At 44.1% G+C, this 14,923-nt stretch overlaps 1 protein-coding gene across 1 annotated transcript in view; it reads right to left on the bottom strand.

Moving 5' to 3' along the window:
- Positions 1 to 447: 447 nt before the first annotated feature.
- LOC309556402 (NACHT, LRR and PYD domains-containing protein 3-like) overlaps positions 448 to 14,923 on the bottom strand; it is a gene marked incomplete at both ends in the record, with an annotated part of 545,473 nt that continues 530,997 nt past the window's right edge. Inside the window, 4 exons of the mRNA XM_082258866.1 lie at positions 448 to 719; positions 4,990 to 5,040; positions 8,172 to 8,313; positions 10,688 to 10,816. Coding sequence (XP_082114992.1) covers positions 448 to 719; positions 4,990 to 5,040; positions 8,172 to 8,313; positions 10,688 to 10,816 — 594 coding nt within the window. The remainder of the gene's footprint in view (positions 720 to 4,989; positions 5,041 to 8,171; positions 8,314 to 10,687; positions 10,817 to 14,923) is intronic.

The raw sequence follows: 14,923 nt of genomic DNA, 5'->3' as shown, positions 1-14,923 counted from the left end.
CTCTCATACAGAGGGGAGAATGACAGGCAGCTTGTTTACACAAGCTGCCTGACTTTCTCCCTCTCCCCCGCCGATCGCAGAGTGGCCGGCGGACATCGGGTCCGCCGGTCACACGCGCGGGGGGGTCCGTGACCACGCGGGAGCGGGAGCGCGCCTCCGGCGGCGCACGCTCGCTCCCTAGACCCTCACAAGCAAGCAACGTAGCCCTACGTCACTTTGCCTGTGAGGGGCTGACCACCGACGTAGATAGTCGTGCGGCGGTCGGCAAGTGGTTAAATGGGTTTATGGTCTGGGGATACAAAAGTCTATGCATTAACATAAATTTGAATGGCAAATAAGCTCAAATTGTTTTTTCATGTTAGTTTATAAAGTTAATGAGAATCTATGGTGTTGGATCTCTCTCAATAAAAAAAGAAAAAAAAAAATTCAGGAATTTTCACAAATGTATTATGTATTTAAACTTTCAATCAGTTGCCCATTGGTTTCCTCTAGAGCATGGAGTAGCTTGTTCTTCCCATCATCTCCAAAACCTCTGGCAATCCTGAGTAGCTCTCTCATCTGGTCCTGGGATATTCCTTTAGAGATCACAATATCACACTGTTCATCGTCCAGGAGATCGATTGCTTTGAGTTTATCTAGAACTTTTTTCACATTGGTCACATTTTGAATTAGCTTTTCATAATGTACTTCTATAAAGTGCTTTGTTGATTGGGAGGAACCTGTAAAGTATAAAAATACATGTTTATGTCATATACACTATATTGCCAAAAGTATTGGGATGCCTGCCTTTACACACACATGAACTTTTAGGCCCCTTTCACACAAGCTTCCCGATCAGGTCCGCCTGGCAGGCCTGATTGGATGCTCCATGCAGAACTATGGAGCAGCCTATGTCAGCGGTGACGTGTTTGCTGACACCCGCTGCTATCTGATCCGATCCGATCCTGTCCGTGAAATCCAGATGGGTGGAAACCCTATTTTCCATCCGTCTGGAGGATCGGATTGGATAGGATCGGATGAGGACAGGCGGTCCATTTTCCTCTGATCTCCCATAGAGGAGAGTGGGGATCTGACAGATCCGTCTCAGCACAGTGAGCGGAGACGGACTAGTCATCCGCCTGCTCAGCGGGGATCGGTGGATCGATCCCCCGCTGAGCAAAACGGAGTCTGCCGGCCAGAAAACCCATGTGAAGGGACCCTTATGACATCCCAGTCTTAGTCCATAGGGTTCAATATTGAGTTGGCCCATCCTTTGCAGCTATAACAGCTTCAACTCTTCTGGGAAGGCTGTCCACAAGGTTTAGGAGTGTGTCTATGGGAATGTTTCACCATTCTTCCAGAAGCGCATTTGTGAGGTTAGGCACTGATGTTGGATGAGAAGGCCTGGCTAACAGTCTCTGCTATAATTCATTCCAGGATGCCTGGGTGGTGCAGGCACTGATGAGTCTGTGGGGCAGGGTAAGGGTTGTGTGGTGGACGACACGTCCTCCATGATTCCCTCCCCGTTGGGCGCCAAACAAGGGTCACATGAAAAACCTACCCCGGATTGGGTTCTTCTGTGCTACGCTAGGCACTTTGTACATGGTCACTGCTGTACACATTTGGTACCTTTACTTAAGCCACACTCACGACCCGGTAGATGTCAAACATGAACAAACTCTATTAAATTCTTTTGACATATTAAGCATCCCCACGGGCACTGTTTGCTGCAATTAGGAGGGACATGGAGAACCAATGCGCACTCTACCTGTCTAGCATATAACCGCTTCTTCACTCCCAGTAATGGTATGGGGTTGCGTTGTTTACCTAGTCAAAGAACTGGCTCAGGTGAGGACAACGCTGGATCCCTGGACTGGAAAATACATGTTTATTAAATGTCAGCAGTACAGTATTTTATGTGAATGAATAGGGGTACTATGTACTCCTTACTTGTTCACATGGGGGGTGGGGAGTGGTATCTTCAGTATCTCACAAAAGTAAGTACACCCCTCACATTTTTGTAAATATTTTATTCTATCTTTTCATGTGACAACACTGAAGAAATGACACTTTGCTACAATGTAAAGTAGTGAGTGTACAGCTTGTATAACAGTGTAAATTTTCTGTCCCCTCAAAATAACTCAACACACAGCCATTAATGTCTAAACCGCTGGCAACAAAAGAGTACACCCCTAAGTGAAAATGTCCAAATTGGGCCCAATTAGCCATTCCCCGCCCCCCCCCTCCCCCCGGTGTCACGTGACTCATTAGTGTTACAAGGTCTCAGGTGTGAATGGGGAGCAGGTGTGTTAAATTTGGTGTTATCGCACCCACTCTCTCATACTGGTCACTAGGAGTTCAACATGGCACCTCATGACAAAGAACCCTCTGAGGATCTGAAAAAAAGAATTGTTGCTCTACATAAAGATGGCCTAGTCTACAAGAAGATTGCCAAGACCCTGAAATTGAGCTGCAGCACGGTGGCCAAGACCATACAGTGGTTTAACAGGACAGATTCCATTAAGAACAGGTCTCACCATGGTCGACCAAAAGAGTGCACGTTCTCAGCGTAATATCCTGAGGATGTCTTTAGGAAATAGACGTATGAGTGCTGCCAGCATTGCTGCAGAGGTTGAAGGGGTGGGGGGTCAGCCTGTCAGTGCTCAGACCATACGCCGCACACTGCATCAAATTGGTCTGCATGGTTGTTGTCCCAGAAGGAAGCCTCTTCTAAAGATGATGCACAAGAAAGCCCGAAAACAGTTTGCTGAAGACAAGCAGACTAAGGACATGGATTACTGGAACCATCTCCTGTGCTCTGATGAGACCAAGATAAACGTATTTGGTTCAGATGATGTCAAGCATGTGTGGCGGCAAGCAGGTGAGGAGTACAAAGACAAGTGTGTCTTCCTACAGTCAAGCATGGTGGTGGGAGTGTCATGGTCTGGGGCTGCATGCATGCTGCCGGCACTGGGGAGATACAGTTCATTGAGGGAACCATGAATGCCAACATGTACTGTGACATACTGAAGCAGAGCATGATCCCCTCCCTTCAGAGACTGGGCTGCAGGGCAGTATTCCAACATAACGACCCCAAACACCCCTCCAAGATGACCACTGCCTTGCTAAAGAAGCTGAGGGTAAAGGTGATGGACAGGCCAAGCATGTCTCCAGACCAAACCCTATTGAACATCTGTGGGGCATCATCAAACAGAAGGTGGAGGAGCGCAAGGTCTCTAACATTCACCAGCTCTGTGATGTCATCATGGAGGAGTAGAAGAGGACTCCAGTGACAACCTGTGAAGCTCTGGTGAACTCCGTGCCCAAGAGGGTTAAGGCATTGTTGGAATATAATGGTGGCCACACAAAATATTGACACTAATGGCTGTGTGTTGAGTTATTTGGAGGGGACCGCAAATTTACACTGTTAGGGTCCTTTCACATGAACGATCCGATCAGATCCGCCTGTCAGTTTTTCAGATGCTCCATGCATCCCTATGGGGCAGCGGATGTCAGTGGAGACATCTCCGCCGACACCCGTTGCTATCCGCTTTCGATCCTGTCCGTGAAATCCGGACGGATGGAAACCCTATTTTCCATCCATCCAGCGGATCAGAACGGATGACATCGGATGAGAATGGACATGCGCCCGTTCTCAGCCAATTCCCCCATAGAGGACAGTGGGGATCTGACAGCTGTGTATCCGCACACAGAGCGGAGACGGAGCTGTCATCTGCCTGCTCAGCGGGGATCGGCGGATCGATCCCCCGCTGAGTAGAACAGCTCCGTCGGCAGATGCGGGCCGTGTGAAAGAACCCTTATACAAGCTGTACACTCACTACTTTACATTGTAGCAAAGTGTCATTTCTTCAGTGTTGTCACATAAAAAGATAGAAGAAAATATTTACAAAAGTTTGAGGGGGTGTACTCACTTTTGTGAGATACTGTATTTGTGCAGCTGTCTTTTTTTTTTTTCTTCAAATACACTTGTATGAATTAAAAGAAAAAAATGTAAAATGACCCCAATTTTTTGTATAATGTGAAAGATAATGTTACGCCGAGTAAATAGATACCTAACATGTCATGCTTTAAAATTGCGCACACTCGTGGAATGGCGACAAACTACAGAACTCCATAGGCGATGCTTTAACATTTTTTACAGGTTTATCTGTTTAAAGTTACAGAGGAGGTATTGTGCTAGAAATATTGCTCTTGCTCTAATGATGGTGGTGATACCTCACATTTTTGGTGCGAACACCGTTTACATATGCAGGCTTTGCTTACGTATGCATGCGAGCACGGGGGGGGGTTTGGGGGATTTTTTCCTATTTTTTTTTACTTTTTTATTTTTACTCTGTCCCTTTATTCATTTATTCCTATTACAGTACAAGGAAGGTAAACATCCTTTGTAATAGAAAAAAAACATGACAGATCTTCTTTATTAAGGGATATAGGGTCAAAAAGACCCCAGATCTCCAATTTACCTTTAAAGCAAAATACATTTTTTTTTTTTTTTTTACATTATAACTTAAAAAAATTAAAAAATCATTTGATTATCCCCCCCGAGAACCGCCGGAAGTGACATCAGAGGTTGCTCCAGTCCACCAAGGGCATAGAGCCACCTTGCCCTCACTTGACATCCTGCCCAGCAAAAGGCCGCACGGGATCGCTTTCTGATTTACTGATGGCTCTGGACAGCTTGGAAATGACCGGGAAGCGGCGAGGGGCAGCTCTCCCGCCACCTATAAAAGTGATCCTGCGGCCAATGTGCCCGCAGGACCCCTTTTATCTTGTAGAGAGTCGCCCACGGTAAATAGCGATACCCTGGTATTTAATATCAAAGTCAAGATGTATATTTACTGTGGCCAGTCGGCAAGTTCTTATAAAGAGTGTTGTGCCTCAAAAACCTCATTTACAGCATATCACATTTTCCATTTTGTTGTTAGTTTTTTTCGGGATGTGGCTATTGGCATTTCAGGGTTCTTTGTCATGGCAATAGGTTTAACATACCTACACTGGTGACAGATGCCTGGGCTCTTAATTGCATTTCTTTCAATTCCCCTAAAAAAAAAAAAAAAAAAAAAACATAAATAAATATATGATAGACATAAACACAACAGTATCATTGCTTTTCAAAGCTGAATATTTTTAGGACACATGTAAAAGTGTGAAAATATGATCTAATATATATTATAAGATATGAATAGTTTATTTTATCCATCTCCTTCCCAAGCCTATATATATATATATATTTTTTTTTTTTATCAGAGACCCTAGAGAATAAAATGATGTGTGTTGCAATTTTTTATGTCCCACGGTATTTGCGCAGCAGTTTTTCAAACATAATTTTTTGGTGAAAAAAAACACTTTCATTAATTAAAAAAAAAAAAAATAGTCAAATTAGCCCAATGTGTTTGTATAATGTGAAAGATGATGTTACACCGAGTAAATAGACATCAAACATGTTACTCTTTAAAATTGCATCTGCCCATGGAATGGCGGAAAACTACGGTGCTTAAAATTCTTCATGGTTACCAGTTTAGAGTTGCACAGGAGGTCTGGTGCTAGAATTTTTGCTCTCGCTCTGACATTCGTGACAACACCTCACATGTGTGGTGCGATCACCATTTACATATAAATGCGGGAGTAAAGTATGCGTTGGCATTTGCGCGTAAGCACTGTGGGATGGGGGCGCTTTATATATTTTAATTATTAATATTAATAAATTAATATATTTTAATTATTTATTTTATAAAAAAAATTTTTTGTATTTTCTTTTTGTAATAACTTTATTGCTATCACAAGGGATGAACAAAATCCCTTGTGACCGCATGAGCCGTGACAGGTCCTCTTTATGGAGAGATTTGGGGTCTATTAGACCCCAAATCTCTCTTCTGCCCCCCCCCCCCCATGCAGCTGATCAGAGAACGAGATTGGTCTGATCAGTTGCTTCTCTGGCCACTGGAGGCCTGGTAAACAAAGGGGCGGAACCGGAGGTGACACATACTCGTCACTCATATGATACACAATACACGTGTTTACAACGGCACACCGCCTTCTGTCAGTCACTGCAGCGATCGCTGGGTTCCTGTCGGCCATCATGACCGCTGGACCCGTCACAGAGCTGAAACTTCACAGGGACACTTTTTGGACCCCCCAGACACTAAATCCCAAAAAAGTCATGCCTGCCTCCAAAAATGCCCGATAAATGTCTGCAAGAAAAACTGCCGGTTGCAGAGAAGACATATTCATGTTTTAATAAAAATTATAAGAAAAATGCTCTTTTTTTCTTGTTCAATACCATTTTTATTGAAAGTCCGATCACAGGTCGCCTCAAAGTAGTACAGGACCCTTTTCTGAAGTCGGAGCGACTTCAGTAGTGCCAATTAAGACGGCACTGATTGATTAACATTGCTTTTGTTATGTCAAGCAACCTGGGGCGACACAAGTCGCCTTATAAGTCACCCTAGTGTGAATGGGCTCTCACAGTCTAATAGTCATTGGGTACAAAGGCCCCAAATATGTGTGTTTTGGGGAAACATGGACTTAAATCCAAAGATCACTCCAAGGGTCCCTCAGGCACACACCTCCCAAACAGTAGTTTTTCCTTCAAAAGCCAGGGCCCATAGTCAGTAGGCAAGAGGCCACCCTGCAGTCCCCTCCAAAAGCTCCTGTCCCGGGTTGGGTCTGTCACAGAAACCATGGGTTTTTCGCATATAAGCAAAAAGTACAATGCGCTGCAGCCAAACCCCAGCATTGAGAAACTTGCCTTAAGTAGAGTAAAACAGTAAGGGGGGGGGGGGGGGTAAGGGTCTGTTTACACTGCCTGCACACTAAACCAGAGCATTATAGTGTACAGGTAGATGTCCATTTCAGCTGCAGTAAGCCGGTGGTGCACTGTGTGAATAAGTCCCAGTGTGTGTAAAGTGCAGAGTAAAGGGTCGCAGAGAATGTGCTAGGTGCATGATGGTGACAGGACAGCTGTGAGTTCTCACTGAGATCACTGGTGAGAACTGACACGTTTCTCGGTTTACACTTTTAATAATCAACACATTTTTATTTGAGTTTCAAGAAAGAGAGAAACATAAAACAGAAACAGTAATGAAGGGTGCATGACTCGCAGGTCAGCATAACAGAGGAAAACCGGAAGTAAGCTGCGCAACCACATGCAGATTCGTGAAACATTTCAACATATATTGTGGCAATCTTTCTGCAGGGAGCGCAACCTCACACCGCACACGTCCCAGCCCGGGCTCCGAATCTCTCAAATCGGTCGGGAAGACCAGGACCAGAATAAAGCGCGACCAGTCAAGACTGGAAGAAGCCGAGCTCGCCTTCCCTATACATAGATTCAAGTGTGAAAACGCATGAGGTCACCGACTTCAAACAGAGGGGCCAGCAAAGGGGAAAGGGGGTGGGGGGGGGGGAGAAGAAAGTACACAGTCACAACAAAGTGGACGCATACTGGGATGTCCAGGGTTCCCACCGTTTAGCACACAGTTGGAGTCTGTTTTCGGAGGAAGCAAACATCTCATAGGAGGCATGGGTACGGATGGTTTGGATGGTTTTGTCTACTTGAAGGGAGTCTAGTATTTTCCAGTGATGCAGGATCGTCAGGCGGACCACCAGCAAAATGTGAACTAGAATCGTCCTGAGTTGGAGGTGAACTTTCTCTCTCCCCCGTTTACACTTTTAAAGCTGTATCAGTACGTCAACTCAGGAGGACACAGCACCCACTCCGCTGTTTAAAACCAGTGGGCAGGTGGGAAGGGTTTTATGGTGTAGGTGGAGTCAGTACAGTGGGCGGGTGGGAAGGGTTTTATGGTGTAGGTGGAGTCAGTACAGTGGGCGGGTGGGAAGGGTTTTATGGTGTAGGTGGAGTCAGTACAGTGGGCGGGTGGGAAGGGTTTTATGGTGTAGGTGGAGTCAGTACAGTGGGCGGGTGGGAAGGGTTTTATGGTGTAGGTGGAGTCAGTACAGTGGGCGGGTGGGAAGGGTTTTATGGTGTAGGTGGAGTCAGTACAGAGGGCGGGTGGGAAGCAGTTAATATGGTGTAGGTGGAGTCAGAGATGATTGACATTGGTTTTTATTTTGTTCTGATGGCATTTGTATCCAAGGCTCTTGACTAGAATGCACCTAACCTGTGTAAAATGATCAAAGCTTCTCTAATCTAAAGAAAGAAGATTTTTTACCTTTTGTGACGTCACCTTTCCAGAGTGGATCGTCACTTCCCATCAGTGATAGGAGCAATGAAATTTCTGCTGCATTTCTATCCACAATAACTTCAACAAAGGGTAAATTTTCAGTTTCATAACTAGTTTCAAACTGTAGAAGCTGGGAAAAGATGGAGAAAATCAATGATAATTTAATTTTAAAGCCACATTTTATTCACCTGTGTTGTTTTTAATCAGGACTAAATATATGCAAAATATTATATGCACAATATTATTATAATATGCATAATAATAATAATAATAATGAATGAGTCGCTAAAATGAAAATGCTAGCTTCTTGTATGTATAAAAAAATAATAAATAATAATAATCAACTGTGTGATATTACCAGTTCATCTCTCACATCTGTACACCCCTTCTCTCCATGGGCAAGAACAATGTTACGTTTTGGTAATATTGATTTATGCAATCCACAACCCAAAATAAAAAAACCTAAAAAAAATTTAAAAAAAATGTCCTTTTATTTTTATTAGTCTAAAGAAAAGCTGCATTCACATCTGCATGTTCCCTGGAATGAGTGCAGAAAGGTGCCTTCCCACAAAGCACAAAAATTGTGTCTCACGCGTTAGGTGCCCAATTATTGTTAATGGCACCCCAAATGCAGCCAGCAAACACACAATAAAAATGCATGAAACTTCCTGAAAATTCCTGGTCTCAAGATGCATGACACAGGACTGATGGTAGCGCTCACTTGTTCTTCTCCGGACAAGGTTTTTTCCGGATGCCCCAAACAATCAATGGGATTCATCAGAGAAAATGACTTCCCCCCACTCTGCAGCAGTCCAATCCCTGTACCTATTGCAGAATATCAGTATGTCCCTGATGTTTTTCCTGGAGAGAAGTGGCGTCTTTGCTGCCCTTCTTGGCACCAGGACATCCTCCAAAAGTCTTCTCCTCACTGTGTGTGCAGATGCCCTCACACCTGCCTGCTTCCATTCCTGAGCAAGCTCTGCCCTGGTGGTGCCCCGATCCTGCAGCTGAATCACCTGTAGGAGACGCTCCTGGCGCTTACTGGACTTTCTTGGGCGCCCTGAAGCCTTCTTCACAAATGCAGTGGAAATGTTTTTATAGGATTAAGTTCATTTTCATGGTAAAGAGGGACTTTGCAATTATTTGCAATTCATCTGACCACTCTTCATAACATTCTGCAGTATATGCAAATTGTCATCATAAAAACTGGGGCAGCAGACTTTGTAAAAAATTAATATTTGTGTCATTCTCAAAACTTTTGGCCACGATTGTACACTACTTATAACATGTGCGTTGTATAAACATTTTTCAATAAACTGTTTGCCCATTGCTGCAGATGACCTTTCTATACTGGGCTCACACAGGAGCGGTGCTGGAAACCGCATGTGATTCAGACAGGAATCGCATTGAATACCTGTTCAAATTGCATGCAATTCTTTGCAGTGTGATTTGAGGCCATTTATTTTGTATGGGCTCAAATCGCATGGCAGGGGTACCAGTTTCAGATTTCAGAGCATTTTTACAAGTACACGCGCAAATATTTAGAATTGGCACCAGTACCGTTATCGGTGCAACCCAAAGGCATAACTAGAACCTTCAGGGCCCTGTTGCAAGAAACCCAATGGTCCTTGGGCCCTTTCCATAGGTCCCGGGGCCCTTTTCTCCGAGCCAGAGGCCTTTTCCTCTGATCCTGTGGCCCTTCATTCCTGTCGCAGGACCCCTTTTTATGGTCCACAATAGGACCCTTTCCTGCCATCTTTGCCCCCCCCCCCCCCACACACACACAGTGGCAGAATGCCAGGGCCCAGTCACAATGCAACCTTTGCAACAATGGTAGTTCTGCCACTGTCTCACTTCCAATGACTGTACACACAGAGCTCACCTCCACCACACGTACAGGGCTCACCTCCACCAACCGCATGCACAGGGCTCACTAACTGCTCGCTTTCACCAACCGTGCGCACAGGGCTCGCTGCCACCGACCACACTCACAGGGCTTGCTTCCCACCAATCACACGCACAGGACTGGCCTCCACTGATCGCACGCACATGCACTCCTGCAGCAGGTTCCTTTCCTGCGGTCGGCCCGGGTCGCAACTGCAACCTCAGCAACCCTGGTAGTTCTGCCACTGGTGAAACCCTAGTATGTGCTAAAGCTTAGCCGCCGTGTATTGCACTGATGGTAGCTACACCTGTTGGTTTAAGCTGAAAGTGAAGACACAGCCTGTTGTTTCTGTTTGCTGACAAATAAAGTGGATTTTACATTTACTGAACTGTTTGACAAAATCCTGATTTACCCTCTGATCCTGACACATTGTTTGATTTAAATAGTTCATATAATTTCATAGCAAAGTTAATTTTGCTGGATCACTTTGTTCATCCCTTATTTCCAGTGGGGCAATAAAAACAAAACTGTCCATAATCGCATCTAGATAAACACATTATTCTAAAAAAAAAAAAAACCAAACAATTATATAAAAGTAATATTGTATATACAGTTTTACCTCAGGCGATCTCTTTCCATTAGGCTGAACTATAACCGTATAATTTGTTTCAGTATATAAACTGCTGTTTATGAGGTGAGATTTTACCATGTTCTGGAATCCATCGTTTTTATTCTGCTCATTAAGTTTCTGCAAGAGAGAAGGAAAATGAATAGGAGGAGGGGGAAGAAGAGAAGGAGGGGGGGAGAGGAAGAGGAGGAGGGAGAAGAGGAGAAAGAGGAGGAGGAGGAGGAGGAGGAGGAGGAGGAAGAGAAGGAGGAGGGGGAAGAGGAGGAGGAAGAGGATGAAGAGGAAGAGGAGGAGGAAGAGATTGATTAGTAGGGGAGGGACAGAAGGATTAAGGTGATGTGGTAAAGAAAGAAAAGGATTAGCAAGAGAAGAATTGGAGGAGGAGGAAGAGATAGAATGAGAGGAGGATGAAAATGAAGAATAGTAACAGAAAGGAGGAAAGGAAATGCAAGAAGAGGAAGGGAAAGAAGAAAAGGAAGAGGATGAATGCAAGATGGAAGATAGGAAGAAGAGAAAAAAAAGAGAAAAAGAAGAAAAAGATAGACCAGCAGGGGGAAGAGAATGAAGACAAGACAAGGAACAGAAAAAAAGGAAGGCAGAGTAAAAAGGGGGATGGTTAACCACTTGCCGACCGCTCACATTGAGCGTACTGCGGCAAAGTGGTTCGTTATCGTCCAGCGACGTAGTACTACATCGCTGGACTCCTCCCCCTGTAGGCGGCGCTCGTGCGCCGCCGGAGGCGCGCTCCTGCTGTTTTCATTCACAGCGGGAGTCGGGCCAGGGGAGTAGCGGCGGCGATCGCCGCTGCTCTTCCCCGATCGTCGGGGAATCTAGTTTGGAGATCCGCCCGCCTGTGTAAACAGAGCGGGCGGATCTCCTAAGTGACAGGGAGTGACAGATCGCAGTGTTCAGCATAGCTGAACATGTGATCTGTCCCTGACTCACTCAGTCACCTCCCCCCACACACGTCAGTAAGCACCAGGCATACATTAACCCCTCCCTCTCCAATAAAATTAACCCCTTCCCTGCCAGTGTCATTTTTACAGTAACAGTGCATATGTATAGCACTGATTACTGTAGTAATGTCACTGGTACCCCCAAAAGTGTCAAAAATGTCAGTCAAGGGTCCGATCTGTAGCAGTCCCGCAAAAAAAAATCGCAGATCGCTGCTATTACTCGTTAAAAAAAAAAACACCAAAAATGACAAAAATCTTTCCCTTAGTTAGTAAACGCAATAACTTTTGCGCAAACCAATCAAAATACGCTTATTGTGATTTTTTTTTACCAAACATAGGTAGCAGAAAACAAATTGGCCAAAAATTAAAAAAAAATTATTTTTAAATTTTTTTGGGGGGAATTTCATATAAAAAATGTTAAAAATATTGTTATTTTTTTCAAAATAAACGCTATTTTTTTGTTTATAGCACAAAAAGTAAAAATCGCACAGGTGATCAAATACCACCAAAATAAAGCTCTGTTTGTGGGAAAAAAAGGACGTAAATTTCGTTTGGGTACGACGTCGTACGACCGTGCAATTGTCAGGTAAAGTCGCACAGCGCCGAATCGCAAAAAGTGGCCTGGACGTAAGACAGCAAAATCCTCCGGTGGTAAAGTGGTTAAGAAAAGGAGGAATGGATGGAAGAGAAGGTAGAAATGGAAGAGGATGAATGGTACACGGAGGAGGGCAAGGAGGAAGAGAAGGAAGAAATGTATAAGGAGAAGAAAGTGAAGGAATAAGAGGAGGTGAAAGAATAAGGAGGATGACAAGAAGAAAGAAAAGAAAGAGGAGGAGAAAAAGTAAGTGGGGAGCAGGGAAGGGTCCTCTTCCATGGAGGAAGAGGGCCAGGAGACAGCGAGAGAAGAAGAGAAGGACATGGGAAAGAAAGAGGAGGTAGGAGTGATGAAAGAGTAAAAGCAAGAGAAGGATGAGGAAGCGGGAAGAGGAGGATTACAGGGAGGAGAATGAAAAGGGTAGTAGGAAAAGGAGTAAAATAAAGGTTACTATGTAGACAGCATAACTAGTGCGGTTGCACATGTGACATTAGTAAGTACTTTGGCACATGACTACAATCACCCAAAAATGTACATTTTACAAGCAAAGCAAGGCTGTGTAGCTGACTTCACACCTACTTTGTTTTTCTGTAGAGTACTAAAGGGAAATTATTTATATTAACACAAAACTAGTTGGCCACTAATCTTAGCTAATTTCTGCATATAGAACACATTCTGGATCTTCAATATAAGCTTTATGTTTTAACCTGCAGATTTTAAAAGCAGTGACTTCACTAGAAATAAGTGTCCTGCTGGTACATTTCCTGTGGAATTAGCTGCGTATTCATGTATGTAATTGGGACTTTGGAATAGTGTTCCCTCTTATACACTAGGGACATTAAACCACTTTACTTCCCATATTTGTACACCCCCTACAGGCCAGAACAGCTTTTAGATTTTAACCATGGACTTATATATCTTATACTTAAGTGAGTACACCCCTCACATTTTTGTAAATATTTTATTCTATCTTTTCATGTGACAACACTGAAAAAATGACACTTTGCTACAATGTAAAGTAGTCAGTGTACAGCTTGTACATTTGCGGTCCCCTCAATATTTTGTGTGGCCACCATTATTTTCCAGCACTGCCTTAACCCTCTTGGGCATGGAGTTCACCAGAGCCTCACAGGTTGCCACTGGAGTCCTCTTCCACTCCTCCATGATGACATCATGGAGCTGGTGAATGTTAGAGACTTTGCGCTCCTCCACCTTCCATTTGAGGATGCCCCACAGTTGTTCAATAGTGTTTAGGTCTGGAGACATGCTTGGCCAGTCCATCACCTTTAACCTCAGCTTTTTTAGCAAGGCAGTGGTCGTCTTAGAGGTGTGTTTGGGGTCGTTATGTTGGAATACTGCCCTGTGGTCCAGTCTCCGAAGAGAGGGGGTCATGCTCTGCTTCAGTATATCACAGTACATGTTGGCATTCATGGTACACTCAATGAACTGTAGCTCCCCAGTTCTGGCAGCACTCATGCAGCCCCAGACCATGACACTCCCACCCCCATGCTTGACTGTAGGCAAGACACACTTGTCTTTGTACTCCTCACCTGGTTGCCGCGACACACGCTTGACACCAACTGAACCAAAAAAGTTTATCTTGGTCTTGTCAGACCACAGGACATGGTTCCAGTAATCCATGTCCTTAGTCTGCTTGTCTTCAGTAAACTGTTTGCGGGCTTTCTTGTGCATCATCTTTAGAATAGGGCTTCCTTCTGGGATGACAGCCATGCAGACCAATTCAGTGCAGCGTTTGGTCTGAGCACTGACAGGATAATCCCCCACCCCTTCAAACTCTGCAGCAATGCTGGCAGCACTCATACGTCTATTTCCCAAAGACAACCTCTGGATATGACGCTGAGCACGTGCACTCAACTGCTATGGTCGACCATGGGGAGGCCTGTTCTGAGTGGAACCTGTTCTGTTAAACCGCTCTATAGTCTTGGCCACCATGCTGCAGCTCAGTTTCAGGGTCTTGGCAATCTTCTTATAGCCTTGGCCATCTTTATGTAGAGGAACAATTCTTTCTTTCAGATCCTCAGAGAGTTCTTTGCCATGAGGTGCCATGTTGAACTTCCAGTGACCAGTATGAGAGAGTGAGAGCGATAACACCAAATGTAACACACCTGCTCCCCATTCACACCTGAGACCTTGTAACACTAACGAGTCACATGACATCGGGGAGGGAAAATGGATAATTGGGCCCAATTTGGACATTGTCACTTAGGGGTGTACTCACTTTGGTTGCCAGCGGTTTAGACATTAATGGCTGTGTGTTGAGTTATTCTGAGGGGACAGCAAATTTACACTGTTATACAAGCTGTACACTCACTACTTTACATTGTAGCAAAGTGTAATTTCTTCAGTGTTGTCACATGAATAGATATAATAAAATATTTACAAAAATGTGAGGGGTGTACTCACTTTTGTGAGATACTGTGGGGGGCAAACTAGGCTTTCTTTTGGAATTATTGACTTGCAAATTTTACTTTTTTTTTCATATGTTTTATATTTTGCCCCACTTAAAAGGACACTAAAATTATGTCTTTGGTACAAAACATGGTTATTTGCAAATGAAAAAAACTTTTTTTTTCCATTTTGTGCATATGATTTTTTGTGACACTGTAAAAATAACAAAAATATCAAAGCTAAAATAAAAAAAATTTAGGGGAAATA

This window comes from Pelophylax lessonae, assembly GCF_965119305.1.
Source record: "Pelophylax lessonae genome assembly, chromosome: 5".
NCBI classification, from domain to species: Eukaryota; Metazoa; Chordata; class Amphibia; order Anura; family Ranidae; genus Pelophylax; species Pelophylax lessonae.
Note: the sequence above shows the minus strand (reverse complement) of the source record. Positions and strands in the feature narration are given on the sequence as shown.